Genomic DNA, 22,942 nt, shown 5'->3' with positions numbered 1-22,942 from the left:
CTCTACATACTCTTACATCCTTACTGCAAAATATGCAGCATAATCTGTGCCTCTGAGTTCCTGAAGAGACCCACATGGAGAGGTGTACATGTTTCTGTACACTGTATTTTCAGAGGGCTGGCAGAATATTCCAAATGAGAGCTATAAAGCACAGCTGCCTATTTGGCAGCATTGAATGCCCATCCTGGGCTGCATTAAGAAGGGGTGCCAGCAGGGAGAGAGAGGTGAGGGAGGGAGCGCTCTTGTGAGGCCCCATCTGCAGTGCTGCGTCCAGGCCTGGGGCCCCCAGTACAGGAAGGACGTGGAGCTCTTGGAGTGGGTCCAGAGGAGGGCACTGAGATGATCAGAGGGCTGGAGCACCTCTCCTGTGAGGAAAGGTTGAGGGAACTGGGCTTGTTTAGCTTGGAGAACAGAAGGCTCCGGGGAGACTTCATTGTGGCCTTCCAATACTCGAAGCGAGTGTACATGAGGGGGGAAACAGCTGTTTACAAGGGTGGATGGTGATAGGACAAGGGGGAATGGTTTTAAACTGAGACAGGGGAGGTTCAGGTTAGATATCAGGAGGAAGTTTTTCACTCAGAGGGCTGTGACAGACTGGAACAGGTTGCCCAAGGAGGCTGTGGATGCCTCATCCCTGGAGGCATTCAAGGCCAGGCTGGCTGTCAGCAGACAACATGTGGTTGACTGAAGACCTGGTTCCTTGGTTGAGCCCTCGCATCCACGACCAGACCCTCACCTCTGTGCTCTGCTTTCCCAGACTCAAGACTAAAGCATAAAACAATGCCAGAAGCTCTCAAGGCTTTCATCTCTCTTGTTTGCAAAGAACTGTTTGCTCTTCTGAGTAAAGATCAACTTCTCCAGCATTTCCTTATAAAATGTAAAATCATTGTAATCTAGAAAGAACCCATAAATATTTCTTCAGCATACTTTATTAAGGCCAGAGGAAAAAAAAATGGCTTAGGAAATAGGAATTCTGAACTAAATTTGTTTAAAAATTAATTTAAAAAAAAGTGCCATGGGCTACCTAGGAAGAAAAGTAGCTGGCAATTAATTAACTCTGCTGCAAGTTACGATGCATATAATATGCCAAATCAATTTCTATTTAGCAATTATAAGCATTTAGAATATGCACTTTAACATTGGCTATAAAAGCTTTGATCTGAGCTGCTTCAAGAGCTTTAATCCTAATTTGGCAAATCTTTAATTTGCTAAAAGAGACAAGATAGGCCTTCAACCATTAAGTATGGAATCTTTGAGGTCTCTGCGCAGGAACTAGGTGGACAGAGGCAACAAACACTGACTGTAACATTTTTGTTCTATATTTTTTTCTTTGTTTGTAGTATTATTTCCTGCCATGAGATATTTCAGTTTCCCTTTTCCCCTGACCTATATGTACAAGTTGGGATGCAGGTTTTCACCATACCAATGATTCTCTGTGCCTGGACTTAGATGCTTATTTTCAGCATACAAGCCTGTTTTTTTTTTTCTGGGTTAAGACTCCATTATTTTTTTCTCCTCAATCACAGAATCACAGAGTAGCTTCGGATGGAAGGGACCTCAAGGATCATCGAGCTCCAACCTCCCCGCCACAGGCAGGGCCACCAACTTCCACATTTAATATTAGACCAGGCTGCCCAGGGCCCCATCCAACCCAGCCTTGAACACCTCCAGGGACAGGGCATCCACAACCTCTCAATTCCCTGATGAATTTATTTCAATCAGATTTCACTATACTCTTCTTATCCTCTCATACTGACTGCCAATAAACAAACCGAGTGTATTTATGCCAAATATTTCAGTATGAGGAACTGGGAAAATCCTTAAATATAGAATGCTGATAAACTGGGTCATCTTAATGAAACCTCCAGCTCATCTTTATTGACAGCATGCTACAGGTAACACAGATATATGCACACATAACAATTGCAAGGATAAAACATTTTCTCAAGCTGAGAGAAGTAAGAAGGATTTACCCAACTATCTCTCAGGAAATAGATTTGTTTCTGAGCTCATAGAAAGACATAAACTTGTTAATAAGACACATTCCTTTTTCTTTTGCATTTAACAGAGAATTCCTCAAGCGCAGAATTTAACTGCTCCCCACAGAATCATACGAAACTATTGATTATAAGGCCATCACAGAGCTGCTAAAACAGAGTTGGATTAGTACAACCCATCCACTAACAGGACGCTCAGCTCAGAACTGTACTGTGCATTCTGCACTCCTCCCATTTAATGAACTTGTGAAAAAGAGCTGGAAAGTCTGCAAGCAAACACATGAACCATTTGGGATTTTCCGCAGCCTGGGTAACTGTGAGCAGAGCTGGCAACCCTGCCGGCAGTGAGGTTGCTCAACACCTTCATTCACGTTACTTTGTTTATAATGCTGTCAAACATTAAAGCCTCACAGACAGCCCTGGAGCCTTCCTCAGACAGGTAGTGCCCAAGACAGCACCTCCCTGTCACTTCCACTCATGGCCCCCAAGGGGGCATTTAATTGTGCCTACTGCTTACCTAGCTGAAGGCTGCTTAGCGATTACAGGTCTGATTGATAGCAGCTTTTAACACCCCCATCACAGCTATATAAAGAGCTATAAAATGCTGATCAAAGCCCAAATTGGATATGTGAAATAGGGCAGTCTGGGAATGTTTCCCTCACAAAGTTAATGTAGAGTGGTCATCTTGCTCCAGCATATCCTTGTCTACAAAAGCTCTGAGTCTTCAGGGTGTCAATTTTCCAGGGTGATTCTGATCTCCCTGAACCCATTCTAATTGCTTTCCTTTTACTTGAAAGACCCACTCGGTCATATTTATAGGGGGATAAGATGCTTTGGGCTCTCTCCAGAAAATAAATGTCATCCTGCTAAATCTACTCTAGAGTAAACCACACTGCATACCTGCCACAACCTGAGTCCTTTTCATGCTAAGAACAGTCCTCCACAGTTACCAAAAATTGGTCCTTTGTTTCCAGCTGTGTTAGCTAATGTTGCCTGATTTTCCAAATACCAACTGTATGGACTATAGAAACCTATGGTCTAGAGAATCACAGAATCATCGAATGGCCTGGGTTGAAAAGGACCACAAAGATCATCTAGTTTCAACCCCCTGCTATGCGCAGGGTCACCAACCAGCAGACCAGGCTGCCCAGAGCCACATCCAGCCTGGCCTTGAATGCCTCCAGGGATGGGGCATCCACAGCCTCCTTGGGCAACCTGTTCCAGTGCGTCACCACCCTCCAGGTGAAAAGCTCCCTCCTAATATCTAACCTATATCTCCTCTGAGCTTAAAACCATTCCCCCTTGTCCTATCACTATCAACCCATGCAAACAGCCATTCCCCCTCCTGTTTATATGCTCCCTTCAAGTACTGGAAGGCCACAATGAGGTTAAATGGTAATGATCCAGCAGTTTTCTCTCACTTTACAGGGAGATTGTGAAGATACCCTAGTAGTGGCTGGCAAAGACAAGCTAACAATGACTTCAGTAGTCTGTCCTATGAATGCAAAATGTAAGGCATGGACTATGGAAACTGAAAGGGAAAGGGCAGCAAGCACTTTGCTTGAGATGAGATAATACTCTTACAAAAACCTATACTCCAAGATCACTTCAACAGTTGTCTGTTAACGTGGAAGAAGGGCCCATTGATACTCACACATGAGATTTTAATGTGGGTATTTGCTGGCTTCTGTCAACTCTGTCACCAAATGTGTTATTTCAAAGCTGTTCCTTGGATAAATATTGCATATAGAAGGAGGTAGGTATATAATATGAGTAATTTTTTTTTTTTTTTAAATTTTAAGATTGGTTCAAATTAAATACAGTTGTGGGATTTTTGGTATTTACTTAGAAAGCTTGTCTGTTGAGCTAACTAGCACAGGTCCAAAGCAGTAGACTCAAGGGCACACTGCAGCCCCAAACATAACCCCCTTCTCCCTGTCCTTTCACCATCTATCAAGCAACATCAGCCATTGTGCTCACCTCCCAGCAGGAATGGGAGGGAGCCAGCACTCCTGCCTGGCTTACAGGGCTGTGGAAACACAACCAGATTTAAGGGCTCAGAAGTGGGCAGAGGGACTTCCATTACCTTTTGGCTGCTGAGAAGAATTTCCAAGGAAAGGAGTTCTCTTTTTTTAAGATGTTAGGCAATAGAGCACACTGCTTAAGATGAGTCAAAAGGAAATCTTTTCCCACGTGAAGTATATATTCTAATGAAATCTGACAGTTCCTGTTTTTCTGTATAGCTTAACAGAAGAGAATGCATATGGACTGCTAATGCTCCGAGTGCAAAAACCTGCCAAGATTCCCATTAAGGAGGAAAAGTCTCTGTGGGCAAATTACATTAATTTCCCAAAGATGTTCTTTGGAAAAAAACAGAAGTTCCATTTAAGGATAAATTCAAACAGCATGCCTTCTCCTATCTAAACAGCTCTATTTATACACTAGCAGGTGACTGGTATGCTGGAAAATGCTGGAGGAACACGGTGACAACTTCCAGTCACAGATCAGACACCACATCAAGGTCAGTGCCAGACAATGTTAAGTTTATTTCTAATCATCACATACTGCTTTGCTTCAGGATTTACTTCTTCAAGGTTTGAGAACTAACATCTGGCAGCAACAATTAAGCAAACACTCACCACCTGACATACAAAAGTGTCAAAGCCACCTGCTTACCTCCTGCAGAAACTTCTCACCCATTGGACCAAAGTGATGTGCCGGGGGCCTAATTCCTGACACCACCAGTCCAGAACTGAAGAGCCTTGGCTTCTGGAGGTCAGGTTTAAATTTGTCGTACAGGATGCTGGGGGCCTTGCCCTCCCCTCCACTGGATGCCTTCTGCTCTGTGGAGATGGGCACAGGGCATGCTGCAGTACCATACGGCAGCCCTGCTGGTGCAAATGAAGGGTCAAGCTGCTCTATTGAACGAGGGTTTCTTCTGATGTATGTGATTATTTTAGGTCTCACAGGTTTGGGCTTGGGTATGGCAGGTTTCACCTCCATGCTCTCTTCCAGTTTCTCGCTGCAGTCACTGTCCACATCCACCTTATCTGCAAGGGAGCCCTTGGAGTGGACCAGGATAGGTTTGGGGATTGCACTGCTGCTGGCAGTCTTTATAGGCACTTTGGGGGATATGTTCAACTGCGTACTGTCAACAGGAGGTAGGATTGAGGAGGGTGACAGTTTGTCAGTGGGAAGTGCATAAAGGTCCTTCAAATTACTGTTTGATAGCGTGGGCTGACTACTAACATCCAGCACTGCCACCGGGCGCAAAGGAGTTGGAACGCATAAAAAGGTGTCAGCCTTTGCTGAAACCTTAGAGCCCTCCAGTGCTTCTTCTGGAGGATGTTTCTGTGCAGGAGCTGTCTTTTTACCTGGAACTGAGAAGGTTTCCATATCACTGACATGGTTGTCAGGCTGTTGGTTTGACACTGTCTCTGCACTGCACACTCTGTCTTGTTCAGAGAGATCAGAAGCAGACACGGCAGCATCCTCAGTGCTTCTTTTGGCCAGCATCAGTTTATTCTCATTGACCTGCAAGGGTTTGCTGTCAGGTAGATTCATGTTATGTATAAGAGACACCTGTTCACCAACTGTTCCAGCACAACCTGCATCAGCTTCATGTAAATTTTCATTTTTTCTAGGTGTCACTTTGCTACTGGAATTACCATTGCAGGTGACTGGGAATATTGTTTCCACTTCTCTGTCTTCCTCACTAACCTGGGTCACTGCCCCACTCTCACTGTCATGGCCTCCTCTTCCTTCCCCATGGATGGTGAAGTTATCACTTTGTAATCTGTCGTCAGAAGAGGTTGCAGCCTGATTTGACAAGGGATCCTCTGCTTTATCATTGATGTCTTGAAAATGTGTTGTCTGAAATGCTGATGTGTCAGATCCAGACTCTTTCTGTTCTTTCACTGTTCTACTTCCATCTTTTTTACATCCCAGAAACTCTATCACCATAATTCTCTCAATTTTTTGTTGACATGTGTTTTTAGATTGTAGGGATGGCACAGCCTTAAGCTCCAGTTTCTTACTTTTATCACCCTGACTTAATTGTGCTTCTGATTTACTAGCAATCTCACTGGGCTTAACAGCTGAATGATGATTGGTATGAGAAGTATGCAGTGTGCTTTCAGTGTTAACATTTGGTACATTTTCTGGTTTGCTTATTTTCTTGTTCCCTGAGGTAGATGGTTTAGAATAAAAGACAGTATTTTCCTCTGAGGTATTGTCGAGTGGATGAAACACCATCCCGAGAAAATGATCTGTGGAAGTTTTTTGTGATTTCTCTGTATTTCCAATCAAATGGTGTGACCGGTCAATGGAATCCAATGATGCGGAAAGCAGACGTTTACAAGACACGCGGCCAACGCATTCTTTCGTAAGCGTTTCAGATTGAGGAGAAAATTTACTCGGTCTGCCCAAAGACAGTCTTTTTATTCTTTCCATCTCCACAGTCTTGGACATTTTACCCCTAGGAAAATTCTGGGTGAAGTCAACATCACCTTTCGAAATTATCTCCAGGTTAGCATCATTTGTGCTGCTTTTTAAATTGGACAGACTTTGTCCTCGGCTAATCCTGATATGCCTTGCCATATCCTTAGCTTCGCTGGTCCTGCTGTCCTTCCCTATTTCCCTGCTTGTGGTTGAGGGCAGCTTACTTTCCTGTACACTGGTGTTACAGGTCCGAGAGTCTTTGAACACCAGTTTATTCTGTTCTATATCCAGACGAGTAACTCTCTCTGATCCTCCAGAGTGTACATTTCCACCCTCATCCATCAAACCCTGTTTCTTGATATCTCCTTCCGTGGTTCTAACTTTTGTCACGATTTGGTTGGCATTGCTATCCCCCACGCTCACTGTGCTTTCATTATTATTTTTTATTTCACTGCGGTTGTCCTGAAGCTGGGAGTAGCATGACTTGTTCGGGATTAATGGAGCACTCATTCTGAAGCTTCCAGTGACTGCCTTTTCGGCAGCTGTAGGTAACGAGAAAGCCTTTTTCCCCTATCAGATTAACTATTGTACATGCTTCAGTGATAGGCTGAAATTACAAACTGATCAGTAAGAAATTCCTCAGCGGAGAGCTTGGAGTCTCTTGTCAAAGTCACATTTTTGTGCTGCTCAGTTGCCTTCAGTGCAACTTCTGGATCCAGGAAATCCTTATGACGTGCAGTAGAGAGGTTCAACGAAAGCAAAATAGATCTGTCAAGTTTCCTCTGAATGACAGCCAGTTAATCCAGCCAACCTATGAAAAGACAAAAAAAAAACAGACAACATGACATCAAAATCATGAATTATACTAACTAAAAATAAAGTTAAAATCTGCAAACTTCCAGAATGGAGTGCTTTCAAACAGTTCAGATTCTCTTTCAGCCACAGCTTTGCCCCCAGCAAAGTTTCCTAATGTAGCCCAGATCTCTGACTTGAGAAGAAATGGTTAAAACTGTCCTGGTTAGAAGAGCAGTTAGTACTGCTTTTAAGACACATAGACTTAAAACTGTTGATAGCCATAAACAGCTAAGTGAAGACAGAATCCCACATCAAGGCTCTGAGCAATTTCATACTGCAATAACAATTCGCTTGTTGCACCGAGATTTGCTACTGAAGCATTTAAAGCACTCCTGTAGAGATAAGAAGTAAGTATTAAAATTCCAGATCTATTAGGGGATATTTGTGGGTTTCTTCCTTTGCCTTGCACAAATTACCGCTCTACTTGTGCTCCGTCTCACGCTGAGTTGCTGTCACCTGCACCTCCACGTCCCTTCTGCTGAGCTGCTCTCCAGCCAGGGATTCAACTGGCATCTCCCAGTTTAGTGCCACCAGCAAACTTGCTAAGGATACATCCAGATCACTGATGAAGATGTTGAGCTGAACTGGCCCTGGAACTGAGTCTAGGAAACATTTCCAGTGGAGCTTCCAGCCAAATGCGGCCCCATTCATTGCAGCCCTTTGAGCTGCAGCCAGTTCATCTCTCAGCATAACACAAACCTGTTCATCTCACAGCTGGACAGTCTGTCCAGAAGGATGCTGTGAGAAAGAGTATTAAAGCCTTACTAAAACCCAGAAAGATTACATCCATGATGTAATCAGATCCCCTCCATCCACTAAGCAGTGATGTTACAGCACGGAGGATATCAAATTACCACATACCAGGCACAGTCAGTGTGGGCTCAAAGGGAAAGTCCTGCCTTAGTAATGTGACAGGCCTATAGTTTTCTGGGTCTTCTCTCATGCCCTTCTTGAAGATGGGTATGATGGCAGCTAGCAGCCAGATGGTGGGGACCTCCCGAGACTCCTAAGATCTTTGGTACTTTGTTGTGAGGAGTCCAGCTGTAACATCTGCTGACTCCTTCAGTATTCTAGGGTGAATCCATCAGGCCCCATGGACTTGTGAACAATAAGCTGATACTTACAACTTTGGTGAATGGAAAGTCTTTATTCCCACAGTCATGATTCTTCAATTCAATGACTGTGTAGCATTAACATTACAAACATTAATATTACAAACAAAAAAAGCATTAAATGCTTCTGTCTTCTCCTCATCCCCACTCATTAGAATCATAGAATCATAGGTGACTGTCTTCATCTTCTGTCCATGCTGTGCCTCAGATATCTCAGATCTGAAATACTCTCAGCTATTTCTTGAGTAGTTCAGTACTCTTTACAACTAAAGTACGGACAATGGAAATCAGAATCCACAGTACACAGAATTCAAAGCACCTGCAACACTCCCAGCAGTGCTGGGTTTCTAATCAAGCACTCACAGGGACTCTAATTAGAAGTGCTGATTAAGTGCCCTGCTCTGTGTACAGAGTCGAGGTGCAAGGCTGAGCTCATGTTTCTGACACCTGTTATGAGTGGGTCCTGCCAACCTGTGCAGTCATTCAGCTCTCTCACAATAACTGCCTTTGAGCTCAGACCTGCTTTCTCTACATGAGGCACACACACATTTTGCATGAGTCTTGATTCTGGGCTCCTGGCATAGCTCCATCTCTTCGGCAAACAACAGCTAATTAAATGAATACATGAAACAGAACACAGTAGTAAGGATTTCGCTTCAGCACCACGGAATTGTCTTACAGATCTCATCCTCAAAACATTTTAAAGTAGGACTTTTAAGCTACATCTTCACTCTGTCCTTTTTTCCACATTAAAAACAAATTTTAAAAAGTATTTATTAAATTAAATATATGCACTGATTTGAGGGGTCCTGGAGGGATTTTATGTGTGTGTGCATGTGTGTGTGTGTGTGTGCGTGTGCTTCTCTTTTTCTTTTTCCCAAAATGAAAACAACAGAATTTCCATATTCAGTGTGAAAGCTGAACTGTAGCTGCTCTTCACTGGACAGAGCATGTCTATTTTAGTCTTTCTGGTTAGGTAGGAAGGGGCACTGATAGGCTTGAAAGGAAGCTAAGGGCAGTCAGCTCATGTTTCTTCCCTCCTTCAGGGGACATTTAGATTGAATATAAGAAAAAAACAATTTACAATAAGGGCAATGAGGCACTGGCACAGGTTGCCCGGAGAGGTGGTCCCTGGAAACACTCAAGGTGAGGCTTGATGGGGCTCTGAGCAACTGATGGAGCTGTAGGTGTTCCCAGTCATTGCAGAGGAGTTGTACCAGATGACCTTCAAAGGTTCTCAGGTCTCCCCTGAGCCTCCTCTTCTCCATACTCAACAGTCCCAGTTCCCTCAGCCACTCCTCATCAGACTTGTGCTCCAGACCCCTCACAGCTTTGTTGCCCTTCTGGACACACTCCAGGGCCTCAATGTCTTTCTTGTAGTGAAGAGCTCAAAACTGAACACAGCACTCGGTACTTGATCTTGCTGAACCTCAACCCATCGGCCTCATCCCAGCATTCCAACCTGTCCAGATCCCTCTGTAGGTCCTTCCTGCCCCCAAGCAGGTTGGCACCTCCTGCCAACGTGGTGTCATCTGCAGATGTACTGAGGGTGCACTCAATGCCCTCATCCAGGTCATCAGTAAAGACATTGAAGAGGACAGGCCCCAGAACCAACCCCTGGGGAGCACCACTGGATTTAACTCCATTCACCACCACCCTCTGGGCCTGGCCCTCCAGCCAGTTTTTTACTGAGCAGTGTACCTGCCCAAGCCACGGGCTGCCAGCATCTCCAGGAGAATAGTGTGGGAGACAGTGTAGAAGGCTTTGCTGATGTCTATCAAGACCAAGTCAAGAGGTATACAAGAGTTTATTTCCCTGTGCTAGTTTCTGCAGTTTCTGCCATACGTTCTGCTCCATCTCAAGCCACATTTAGCCCACAGGTCCCACCCCACCCTCTGGAGACACCAAGGAGAAGAGGAAGCTGAGCTGGTTGGTGTCTGCCCCCTGACATGGACTGGAGCAGTAGAGCTCAGGATAGTAAAACAGCTGGCAGGAAAGCGAAAGCAACAACCTACTTCCTAATAGTAACAGTAGATATTCTGTTTTGTTTTGTTAAAATGAGGAATGTAAGAATAACGCTGAAGATGTTATCCTCAGTAGGCACTGAATAAAAGAAAATAATGGTACAGCATTATTGTTTTCGATTTGCCACAGAAACAGAGCAGTAATAATTATGAGTATAATTAGAGATATGCAAAAGAATTATCAGAACATGCAAAAAAGTAGAACTGGAGTGAAATAAATAAAATGCAAAACATATTGAGAAGTCTGGCTCTTGTAGAAACACTTCCTGGTGCTGACCGTCACAGCTGCTTACACATTCAGGTACTGAAAATTAAACCAGAATACTTACAGCAAGATATGTGGAAAACACGTAGTTGTACAACTAACATCGTGAACAGCTTAGGCTGATTGCTCTGTCTGATTTCTAGAACTAAAAAGTGTAGGAGAAGCACCTGAATTCCTTATTAACCATCTGCCACTGAACCTGCGCCTCTGTATACTCACTTGCACCTACATGAAAAAATAACACAGTTGTTTTGTACCAGGTAGAGGGAGGCCAGCAGCCATCCATCAGCCACCTGATCCTGCAGGGGAAATCCTCTCCAGCCATTGAGGAAGAAGACCGATGGAATACATTTGTATAAGGTGTGAAAGAGATGCAGTTACTACAGAAAAGTGGATGAACAACAATCTCCTGAAATGCAGAACTGTCTCTTGAGATATCTGCTGTGAACACTGATAGCATTCTATGTGGAGATTCTCCAGAAGAGATACCAACTCATCTCAAGCCAGGGCTGCAAGAACTGAGCCCCACAGAAGGGGCAAACAGAATCAGAGAATCACAGAATCATTAAGGTTGGAAAAGACCACTAAGATCACTAAGATCACCCCATTCCCACCATGCCCCTAACCACATCCCTCCCTGCCACATCTCCACGGCTCTCAAACTCTTCCAGGGATGGTGACTCCACCACCTCCCCGTGCAGCTGGTTCCTGTGCCTCACCACTCTTTCTGACATGAAATTCTTCCTAATATCCAACCTGAAATACAGTGCTGGAAGGGAAGGAAGTGTGCATGCTTTCCAGAGAAGTCCAAATCATTATGAACAACTTCCTCCAATGGCTAAAGAAGTTGAAACCTGATACAAGGACACTAAAATAAATAAATAAATAAATAAAAAGCCAACAAACTCCTTGGAGTGGGTAACATACAACTGGAATTAATTAAAAGTGGTGAAGAAGCATTCACCTGAGCACGTGGTAATTTTGTTAATGAGATTTGAAAGGCTGAGAACTCACATTTGGATACCCTCCCCAAAGGTTCCTACTCACAGAATCATAGGATCATTAAGATTGGCAAAGACCTCTAAGAACATCTAGTCCAACTGCTGATGGAAAGGTTGGTGCGTATTGTGAAGAAGACTGTTCAGTAGACAGCATTCTGCTAGAAGAGCAGTTCAGACTGAGGCAGAGAAGAGAAACGGTGAATCAAATGCTAGGCTTTTACACACTGGAAAATGATGGGAAGGTAATTCTTATCCGCTTGTAAAACTGAAGTGATCTGTAAAGATGAGTGGCTTCTGTAGAGTATGGCTCTGCTACAATTCAGAATTTCAAAGTTTTAGTGGTTTTAATGCCTCTACAGCCAATAGATTTTAGTCTTTTCATTATTTACAAAATGGCCTATGTTCTATCTGTATAAACGTAGATATAAAAACTGGATATAAAATAACTAATGGAAAGGAATAAAAGGTTTCACATGCAAAAGCAAAGCTTTCTGGTTATGTTTCACTTCTGGCTAAAATACAGGTTTTGTATTTCACAGTTTAAAATAATATTTCAAGATCAAATTCATTTTAAAGTTTTTAAAAGGGAAGTGTGAAAGCAGTGCACTGTCACTCTGGATGAGGCTGTCCTGTACAAAATACAAACGTTATGCCATCTACACATTTTTTTCCTCAATACCTGTGTGATAACAAACACAGTGGAGCGCTCGGCTTCTTGCATTCACTAAGCCTATGAGGACATGTTTCTTTTTCCGTTTTTTTCTTGGGTCAGCATTTTGATTTTCCTGCCTATATTCACATCACATGAAGCACACTGCGCACACCAAATATGCCAGCTATGGCAAACGTGTGGGCATTGTCCTTTGCCAAGCTCCTGAGCTCCTGAAAGCTCAGCCCACACAAACAAGATGGTGACACCACTGAAAACTGCTGAGAAGGGTTCAGATGGGTCCTTCCCACCACCAGAATCAACTACTAAATGCCCAGCGCCACATTTTGTTGGCCTTGGAAATGCAAAGACATAAATCTTTGTACGTCTCCTTAACTTATCTCCACTTAACTCTGGGGATCAGTACATCTTAACTGTAAAGAGACCAAAAATCTTACAAATAATGTACATAAATTATTTCCTTTTCGTACGAAACTTGTAAATGCATGCTTCTTTTGTTAAAAGCATTTTGTAATATAAGCATGAGGAGCTACCCTAATAATTTATTACCTGTGAGGACTAAATTCCCAGAGCGTTTTGTATGGAGAGGATCCTGCTTACTGCTATTTCAAAGGAGTAAGGGATTTGGGATTAAAGATTCTCATTATCAAAACCAACAAATTATTTTAATTATTAACATCAATCAAGTCTCCACAAGGCATAAACCTTAATAGCTGTGGTTTTGCAAGACTTCTGTTTTTTTTTACATTTCCATTTGCTTTTTAATATTCACTGCTGGATAAGACAACAAACTCCGATCTAAGCAATACTGCCAATCAGATCCCCCCAGAAAGCAGAAGTCTCTGATTGCCTTAGCACTGGCAATCATGAAGCTGATTGATAACCACAGTAACTAAACTCCAGCAAATGTTTGGTTTAATTTCCATTTCATGTAACTGCACCTGGTTAAAGGCACAGGTACAGCTCATGCTATCTGAGGCACAATGCCACTCAATTGAGGACTTCAAAGGAGAACAAACTGTAGGACCTCAGGGAAAACCACTGTGAAGAGAGATGGTGTTAGACGCAGGCATACTTGCTGGTTTAGTTGTAAAGCTGGTAAATCAGGCAAGGAAAGCCCTCACTGAAAGCTGCTGTCCACACAGATCCATAATGCCACAGTCACAAGCAAAGACAAGCAGTACAAGAAAGGCTTGAACAAAGGGCCACAGGAGAGAAATCTATCACTGCAGAGCAAATGAAAACAGCAAGAAAGAAAACAGTGAATAAGTTTTCTTGGAGGGAAGAATAGTCAAGACAAAAACATTCCTCCCAAACAAGTGGAGCCATACGTCAGCAGAAAGACCAAGTCTGTGGTGCCACAGCTTGGCTCACCCGTGTACACTGCCCTGGCGCTGAGCCCAGACATGAGGAGACAACTCTGCACTCTTCCTTTTGCCCCTGGCTGTTGGCAGAGCCTCTGTGGATGCATCTCCTTGCCTCTGGGCAGTACTATTATCAGCAAAGCATGAAGTGCTGCTAATGCAAATAGGAGACAATGGCAGAGGTGGCAGACACACCCCTGCCTCTTGTTCTCCATCAGATGAGATGGGAAGAAGCAGCAAAGGGATCTGCTTGTCCTCTCTGAGCACTGTCACCCTGAAGCCCCAGCCAGCAACATACAACATACCTCCATCCAAAACCCCACACTGCAGCTTATCGGGAGATCTGCAGCAGCAGGACGGTGGATGTGCTGGGCCCCACAGTGCCACTTAATTTCTGTACAGCACAACATCTTGACACAGAAAGGGGGATTGTGAAATGCTTCCAAAATGATCTTTTTTTTTTTTTTTTTTTTTTTGCTAAGACTGTTAAATCTTTCCTGCTTTCCAAAAAACAGCTGGGAGACAGAAAAAATATATTTAGTTATAACAAACACCAAAAAAAGTTCATACATTTGCTTCCTATTGAGCAAAAACCAGAAACTCAGACGCTCTGTCTACTCCAGCAGATTTCCCCACTGCTGATAAAGCAGTTACAACCGGTGCTGAGCTCAGTTTAACTTCAAGTGTAGCCAAGGGTAAGCTGCCTTTCCCCATCATTTTCTGAGCTCTTCTGAGACCAATGGTAAGTAAATGCAGCAGCTCTTGACTGAACACCTAAAGATGAATTCAGGACCCTAATTTTAGTTTGCCAGGTTTGCACATTGAAGTTTGAACCACCACCAGCTCTGTAATGCTGTTAAAATTTCAAAAGCATTACTGCAGATATACTGAGGCAACCCACCAGTAAAAACCAAAGGAAATGAGAAGGATTATCAGAAAGGCTGTGCATGCTCTTAAACTCTGGTAAAAAAACATTCCTATAATTAGTTTGATCTACATTTCCAGAATATTTTTCCTTGCAACTTGAGACCTAATGTAAAAAGCAGTGCCAACCTGTTTTAAAGAAGCAGTTACAAAACTAAAACTATGGTAAAACTTAGACCGGACTCTGCACTAAAGGACCCTCATTACACCAGTTAAAACCACCTATTCAACAGTGTAATGCTCAGCACATTTTTACTGTCATACCATCCAAGCAGGCTCTGTAAAGCACACACGGCAGATTTCTAGGAGTAATTCCAGCTGCCAGGAAGGCAGAAGGAATGTCTGTAATTATGCCACTCAAGGCACTGACTGACCTAGAAGCTGCCCTACAAATCCAGGAGCCGGAGCCTCATGCTGCACCCCATGCACCTCGTGTCCACAGTGGCTGGGGCTCAGCAAGGACAGACCAGCAAGCAAGTTCCCATCTCAGAGCGCAGGAGGCAAGAAGCAAAATCTGATTATTTGGAAAGGTCAAGCACAACTAATGCATTACCTTCCCGCTGCTACTGATCCTGAAAGGGTAGTACAAGTACATCTCAGCAACCATGGCTCCGTAAACAATTACATTTGTTCTGCTTAGTATATCTATTGCTCATAAACACTTGGAGCAATTCTTCTGTCAAAAGGCTGCAGCCTCATTTTCATAAATCACCACAAATCTGACTCAGCTTCAGCATTCTATCACCTTTCTATTTACCACTCTATCACCATGCACTCCTTACACGTATAAATAAAACGAGAAATATTTCCAGTGTTTGCTTTGGGAATTTTTCCCACATTATTCAACAGAAAAGATATGTAACACAATGATAGGATTTAAGATCTTTATACTCATGTTTACTTTTTTTTATTTAGTTGAATAGCACTTGAAGTTGTGCATCAGGCATCTTTTGACTGTAGAAAATATAAACTAGCAAGCATACCAGAAACACTGAATGAAAACTAGCAAGCACCCAGCGGCTCAGCCTAAGGAAAAAAGGATATTTGCTCTAAACTGCACACCTCACCTTGTCGTAGTCTCACTTTCTACTTACCCAAACAGAACAATCCTCTTCCCTCCTTCAGAAGCTGGGAAGAGACTGAAGACCAGACAGGCTTCTGGTAATGCAATAAACTCCAAAGAATGGGGTCCTGTAAAGGAAGCATCTGCATGTTCCCTTCCTCCTTGCCCCGGTCTGCCTGTGTCTACAAAGTGAAGGGAGAGGGATGTAGTCTCCCAAGGGACTGCTCAGGACTTTCCAGCTTTGCTGGTGGAGCTGGTTGGAGGACAAGTGCTGGTGGAGGACACTGAACATGAGTCAGTGGTGTGTCCTTGCAGTGAAGGCTAAATACGTACAGGGCTGCATTAGCAGGGTGTACCCAGCAGGTCAAGGAAGCAATCCTTCCCTCTGCTTGGCATGCATGAGACATATAGAGCACCGTGTCCAGTTTTGGGGCTCAGCCCCAAACAGTACAATTCCGGAGAGGATTCAGAAGAAGGCTACTGAGATATTACAGATCTGGATTACATCATTCATAGATGATGTATTAAAACAGGCTGAGAGACCTAACTTTGCTCAGCCTAGAAGACACAAGTCTGAGGGGAACCTAATGGCTATCCCCAACGACTGAATAAGGGGAATAATAGGGAAAATGGAGCCAGACTCCTCTTCTAAGTGCACAGCTAAGGAAAAGAAGCAGAAGTACCAATAAGGAACATTTAAACTGAATATGAGGGAAAAACTCTTCTTAATGATAGGAGTGAAGCACAGGTGCAGATCAACAAGAGGGGTCGTATGATCTCCATTCTCGGAGATCATCAAAATTTGATTCAGTAAAGCCCCAAGAAACCTGACCCAATGGTGAAGCTGGTCCAGCTTTCAGAGAATTATAGAATCATTAAGGTTGAAAAAGACTGGGACCACCTAGCTGAACAGCTGACCCACCAGCACTGTGACCACTAAACCCTCAGTCACTCTGAGCTACATCTCCACGTTTCTTGAACACCTCCAGGAACAGTGACTCCATCACTTCCCAGAGCAGCCTGTTCTAATGCTTTACCACTCATTCTGAGAAGAAATTTTTCCTAATATTCAACCTGTGCAGAGCTTGGGCTAGGTGACCTCCACAAGTTCCTTCCCGCCAAGCTGCTTCATGATTCTAATAGCAATAGCATTACAGGAAGAGGAACCATAGATCATTTCATGACACACTGCTGGAAACTCCACTGAATGAGACACAATGCAAGCTTGTGTGCCTGCAATAACTACTTGTATCCCCCACACAGTGCACTTAGTTCAAAACAGTATCCAGAGACTGTAGCAGCTATCATTTGCTCAGCCCTCCAGAAATGGAGCCAGCACCACCTGACATGTAAGGCTACTTTGTGGTTAGTAGCCAAGCTGTAGGGTGAGGAGCTGTAATAAAGCTGGAGGCATAATGATGTGGCAGAGGCATGTTACCTACATTTAACAGGGTGTTATGCCAGTTCAGGCACGTGCCATCAGCAAAGGGAAGGATACAGTCCTCTTGGGTCTCATTTATGCCATGCTATCTATCACAGAATCACAGAATTGTAGGGGTTGGAAGGGACCTCCAGAGATCATCGAGTCCAACCTCCCTGCCAAAGCAGGTTCCCTACAGCAGGTATTTATTTTCAACTCCATTGAGTTTTAGGCAGTCTCTGTCTGCCCTGGTCGGAGCACTTCACACTGTGTTTATGGTTATGTAACAAAAAGGACAGAGAAAGAATGGGAACTCTGTAGAAATCCATTTAGCACAGGTAAATCAGTGCCACACTGTTAGTGAGAGAATGTGTCAAAACTGTGAAGACCAATCCAAATATTCACCATGTACTAAAATAAGTACTTATTGCAAAAGCTTTCATCAATGGCTACAAGTCATATGAATTTGCTAACATGCATTTCAAAAACTTAAAGGTAAAACTGCCTCCTTATTCTAAATACCCTGCTGAACCTGGTATGTGATTTTTACACCAAGGTCTACAAATAAAAGGTCTACTGACAGCTGGCTTCTTTCTATCTCATGATCCACAGTGCACCAGTAGCCCTGTCATCACTGATAAACACTCATCATGACCTTAGCTAGAAAGGAATTGTAGATGACTGGAAACAATCATAGAAAGAAACAGCAGTGGAAAACAGCAAACATTGAATCATGTACGTGCTCTCACAGAACTAAAGAAGAAATGGATATGGACTACCTGATATTTTGTATTAACTTATGTATGCAAAAATGTATGTTTGCATACATTTTGAGCATTTTTAAAATGCATAAATGTTGTTTGGAGCATCAGGCAGATTGCCATAACTGTTGGAAGTAGAAATGCTACACAAACAGGAATACGAAACTTTTGCTTGAAACTTGAGAGATCTGCAACTGCCATAAAGTTCTGAGCATGCTGTTGTTCAGAAACCTGGTAAGAAATCAGAGGATAGCAAGAAAAAAGGGCAAGAAAAATGCTTAATAGCATAGCAGTGTTCCATTTTTAACCACGTTACAAAGCTAAGGTAGTTAATCAATCGTGCTTAGATTTCATAAGGACATATGGAACTGTCACTGTACACTTTTAAAGAACATTCTAGACAAGCCTCTTAGAAATGATGAAATTCTACATTTTCTTGCCACGAGGAAGAGGAATTAATGAAGTGATCTCTCTTCCATTCTTGTTTTCCAAACAGCCTATGAAACTTGAGAAAAAATAGACATAAAAGGAATTAATATCAGTACCATGGACAAATAATGACTATGTGAACTATAAGCTCCTGTCCAGCAAATGCTTCCATACATGCTGAACTCTACTGTCCTAACTCATCTTACAGATCTCAAGGGGGTGTTTCTGAAGTAGAATTATGCCAAAGTGTTTGCAAAATTATGCCAAAAAATTAGGCCAAAGTGTTTGCACTCCAGCTGCCATAACTCTCCCTTCTGTACAGCATGAAGAAAGACAGCTGTTCACACTTGCATGCTGCTTCTATGAGACCCTTCAAATAAAAATAATTAGTGTCTGGAAAAGCTTGGCTAGTAAAGAGTCAGTTTGTACAAGAAACATTTGTAGGACTTTGGACACAGAAAAAGTAAGGTGGCTATGAATCATAAGTGTTGGCAGTGTTGCTGTAATTTTGCTTGGAGTGCATGGAGATGCAGTAGTAAGGATGTCTTAGTGTCAGTCAGGTTGTCTTGACATCAAACATTCTAGGACACTGGCAAATTCTTACCAAGATCTCTACAGAGACCTTGATGTTGTCCATCTCAAAGTGAAATGGGGTCACTTTCATGAATATTACAGGGTATCTTTACGTTTTTAAAAATGGCACAGTCAGTGTGATAATGTGGGGGTGTCGATCCAACAGTTTACATTCTTTATTCCGGGGTTCTTTTCCAAGATAAGACCTTTGATAGCTGTCATCTTAAGCCAAGCAGAGACAGTACATGTGAGGACAGGCTGGTAAGATTTTCAGGAATGCCTACACAAAAGGAGCAATAAAGACTTAGGTCACACCTGGTTTGTACCTAATGGACTAATATGCATTATGACCACTAACAATTTTATATAATTGCTTAGATGATTGAATCTGAAAAAGAAATAGCAGTTCAATTGTCTGTCCAACAGACAATAGACCTAAAGTAACATTAATAGTGGTTACAGAATGAAAATGAGAAAAAGGGAAAAAGATTTACATGAGCATTTCTCCTGCCTTGACTCAGTTCTGCACCACAGGCATCACTGTGGGCACTGTTCATGGCCTGAACAGAGCAGGATCACGTCTGGTGCTTTAATCATTAAAAATCAGCTATGAAAGAGCCCTGGAAAATAAACATTAGAAAACTATTGCCCTCATGCTACAGAATGGTTGGTATGGAAAAATCAGTGACTTGTTCATCTAGTTTCATTGTTTACTTGCAGTAAACTATTCGAGGCAATCAGAGAACATAAATACCCAAAAGCATAATGGAAGGAAGAAAACAACCCCTTGCCAGGAGCAACAACCTAAAGCAGAGTGCCTCTTGGGTTTTCTATCCTCTGAAAATGAGTTATCTTTCAAGAAAGTTTCCACTAGTTAATTGCCACCAATGGCAGTAAATACAGTGCAAAAACTTGCAAGGGTGCATTTTTAATAACACTGTGGTTTGTCTTCTTGTATTTGGCAAACTACCCAAATACCATTGTAGCACTATATTAAACTATCTCATCGGACTCAAACAGCTAATGTATTACTGCTGGGCTTGAAAAAACATCAAAAAGGTCTATTTATAAATAGCTTCTCTGTGCTCAGTGTATTAATTATTCTTCTCTTCCAGCAGAGGCTGTTGCCAAAAAGTGTACACCAGTATCTTTTGGAAGACTTTTTGTAGCCTTATCTGATCTGCAGAAACATTAAATCTGTACTGTAATTACGTCTTAAAACTTCTTACAATGTGCAATCCATTGTCTGTTGCACAAATACATGCACAGCTGCTAAGACATTCTGTAACAGCTACCGGGGAGACACTTCTCCATGCAACTAAGATGCAGCCAACATCTAAGAAAAAAAGGGACAGGCTCTTTAGCAGGGTGTGTTGTGATAGGGCAAGGGGAATAGTTTCAAACCAAAAGAGGGGAGATATAGACTGGATATGATGTTTTTTCACAAGAGTAGTGAGGCACTGGCACAGGCTGCCCAGAGGGGATGGATGTCCCCCCCTTGAGACTTTCAAGGTCTGGATGGGGCTCTGAGCACCCGATGGAGCAGTAGGTGTCCCTGTTTACTGCAGGGGAGTTGACTAAACAGCCTTAAAGGGTCCTTTACAACTCAAATGGTTCTATGATAACAGTAAAAGGAAGGCTAGGACAAATGTGGGTCCTCTACTAAATGAGGTATCTTGGTAACAAGAGATGCTGAGAAGGTGAAGATTCTGAATGCCTTCTTTGCTTCAGCCTTCAGTGCTAAGACTAGCCCTCAGGAATCCCAGACCCTGGAGGTAAAAGAGAGTCTGGGTAAAGGAGGACTTCCTATTAGTTAAGAAGGATGTGGTCAGAGAGCTTCTAGCAAAAACCAGCACACACAAATCCATGGGCCCCAAAGGGATGTAACCTGGTGTGTTTGAAGAACTGGCAGAGGTGACTGCTGAACCATCTCTAACATCTTTGAAAGGTCTTGCCAATGTCACTCTAGTCTTCAAAAAAGGGCAAGATGATCCAGGAAACTACAGGCCAATCAGCCTCAACTTTGTCCCTGGAAAGGTGATGGAACAACTTGCTCTGGATAGGCTCTCCAAGCAATCGGTTATTAGGAGTACTCAACATAGATTCACCAAGAGGAAGTCATGACTGATCAACATGGTAGCTTTCTATGATGCTATCACTGGCTGGGAGGAGATTGGTGGATGTTGTGTACATTGACTTGTGGAAGAACTTCTACACAGTAAGGCTGATGGAGCACTGGAACAGGCTACCCAGAGAGGTTGTTTAGTCCCCTGTGACTATGAATATGGAAATATTCAAGACTCATATGGAGGCCTACCTGTGTGACCTATTGTAGGATACCTGCTTTAGCAGGGGTGTTGGACTTGATGATCTCTTGAGGTCCTTTCCAACCTACAGTCCAATTTTATGATCTTCCTAGTGAAAAGCCTTGGAAGGCCTTCTGTTCTTGCTGACAGAAGCCACTGCACACAATCGTTAGCCATGCTGCCATTTGGAAATACCTTTTCACCCCTTTTTTTTCACTGGTCTCAAAAGCTGCATCTTGCACTGGCTAAAGACAACACTGAAAAAGTGGATGCTTATGCAGGAGTTGGAGCAGGTGAAGTGATACACATGATAACACGAGAACTGGGGAACTCTGTGATTCTCCTCTCTTCTTCGCACATAATGTTAAGTTTAAATAGCCAAAATGATCGCTCTCTTGGGCCAAATTTATTTCCTGGAGCAACACTCTACATGACAAATTTCAGCCTGGAGTGTATTTTTATGAATGACTACAAAACATTTACAGAATATTATTTAAAATGACAAATAGAGATCGATCCTTCACTGTAGAATGGTAGTGGACTTTGCTATAATGCAAAAGCAGAAATTTACAAGCTGCGGGGACACTTCTGCAGATCCTAAATCCTTGCAAAACCTAACAAAAATTTAATTGCTTCCTCTGTAATACACATACACAAAATAATGTTTCAACTTTCATCTTCTCCCTTCTCTTTCCCATAGTCCTGACATCTAATGTTCTATTCGAAGCACACAGGCAGGATTCTTTTATCTTATCCCTGGGGAAAGTGCAAAGCATTAACCAGAGGTAACGAAGCCCCTTCAGCATCCTCTTTATTAATCGAGAAATAACATCTATTTTGCAGGAGTAGCCAAAATCCAGTGGTGAGAGTGCATAAGGAATCAGAAGGTATCTCTGATCTTACCTGATAGGATGCCCACGCCACTTCTCAGACATAAAAGCAAATGCTATGTAGTCACACTGGCAGCAAATGAAGTGTAATCAGTTTTCTGCGCTACAGTTGTGCTATACATACTTACATTTTTAAGATGCTCTTTATAGCTATATGATTAAGTAAGAACCTTTTTCTGTTAAAACACAAGGCTCAGTTTAAACCAGCCTGCAACGACCAAATACAAGATACAGATTTCAGCACTGACAGTGCTTGTGTGCTAGGGCATACTTGATTGGGACTCTTTGAATTGACTGTAAGGATAAAGGGAATATTAGATCACAGAGTCCATAGTACTTGATTATACAGTCCAGTCTCATCTGTATGAAATACACAGAGTATATCCAAGAATATGGATAAGTTAAAGCACTTTGGTCCCCAAGAAACTGGGCAGAGATATGTGAGATTTCAGGATTAGAATGCCTGAGGTCTGCTCAACAGCAGGGAAATGATGTGCTGCTGCTCAGCGATTGCAGTGATCCTGGCAGGCAGTGGTGCTCCCCAATGCAGACACAATGCGATGAATTCTCTCGTCTTTGCTTATCTGATCTTGCTAATCTTTACTCTGTCTAAAATTTGGACAGGCTTTGTAAGCTGAGCATCTGAACAAAGGCTTATAAGCAAAGTAATTAAGAACTATGATTGTTTCCTCTTGTCTCTGTCTCTTGCATCCCACCTCCACCAATGTTTCATTTCTGATTCTTCAGAGAATGCCAAAAAAACACACAAGTAAGAGTAAGTCTGAACTCCTCCCTCCACTCCAATCTCAGATACAAATAAATCCAGAAAATATTTGGTAAATTGCACA

At 42.7% G+C, this 22,942-nt stretch overlaps 1 protein-coding gene across 1 annotated transcript in view; it reads right to left on the bottom strand.

Annotated features, from left to right (window-relative positions):
• The window catches only part of MTUS2 (microtubule associated scaffold protein 2), a gene marked incomplete at both ends in the record, with an annotated part of 159,077 nt that extends 152,130 nt beyond the window's left edge, over window positions 1-6,947 (bottom strand). Inside the window, one exon of the mRNA XM_079549510.1 lies at window positions 4,674-6,947. Coding sequence (XP_079405636.1) covers window positions 4,674-6,947 — 2,274 coding nt within the window. The remainder of the gene's footprint in view (window positions 1-4,673) is intronic.
• Between the last annotated feature and the right edge of the window lie 15,995 nt (window positions 6,948-22,942).

The sequence above is a fragment of the Tetrao urogallus genome (assembly GCF_951394365.1).
Source record: "Tetrao urogallus genome assembly, chromosome: 1".
Lineage (NCBI taxonomy): Eukaryota > Metazoa > Chordata > Aves > Galliformes > Phasianidae > Tetrao > Tetrao urogallus.
Note: the sequence above shows the minus strand (reverse complement) of the source record. Positions and strands in the feature narration are given on the sequence as shown.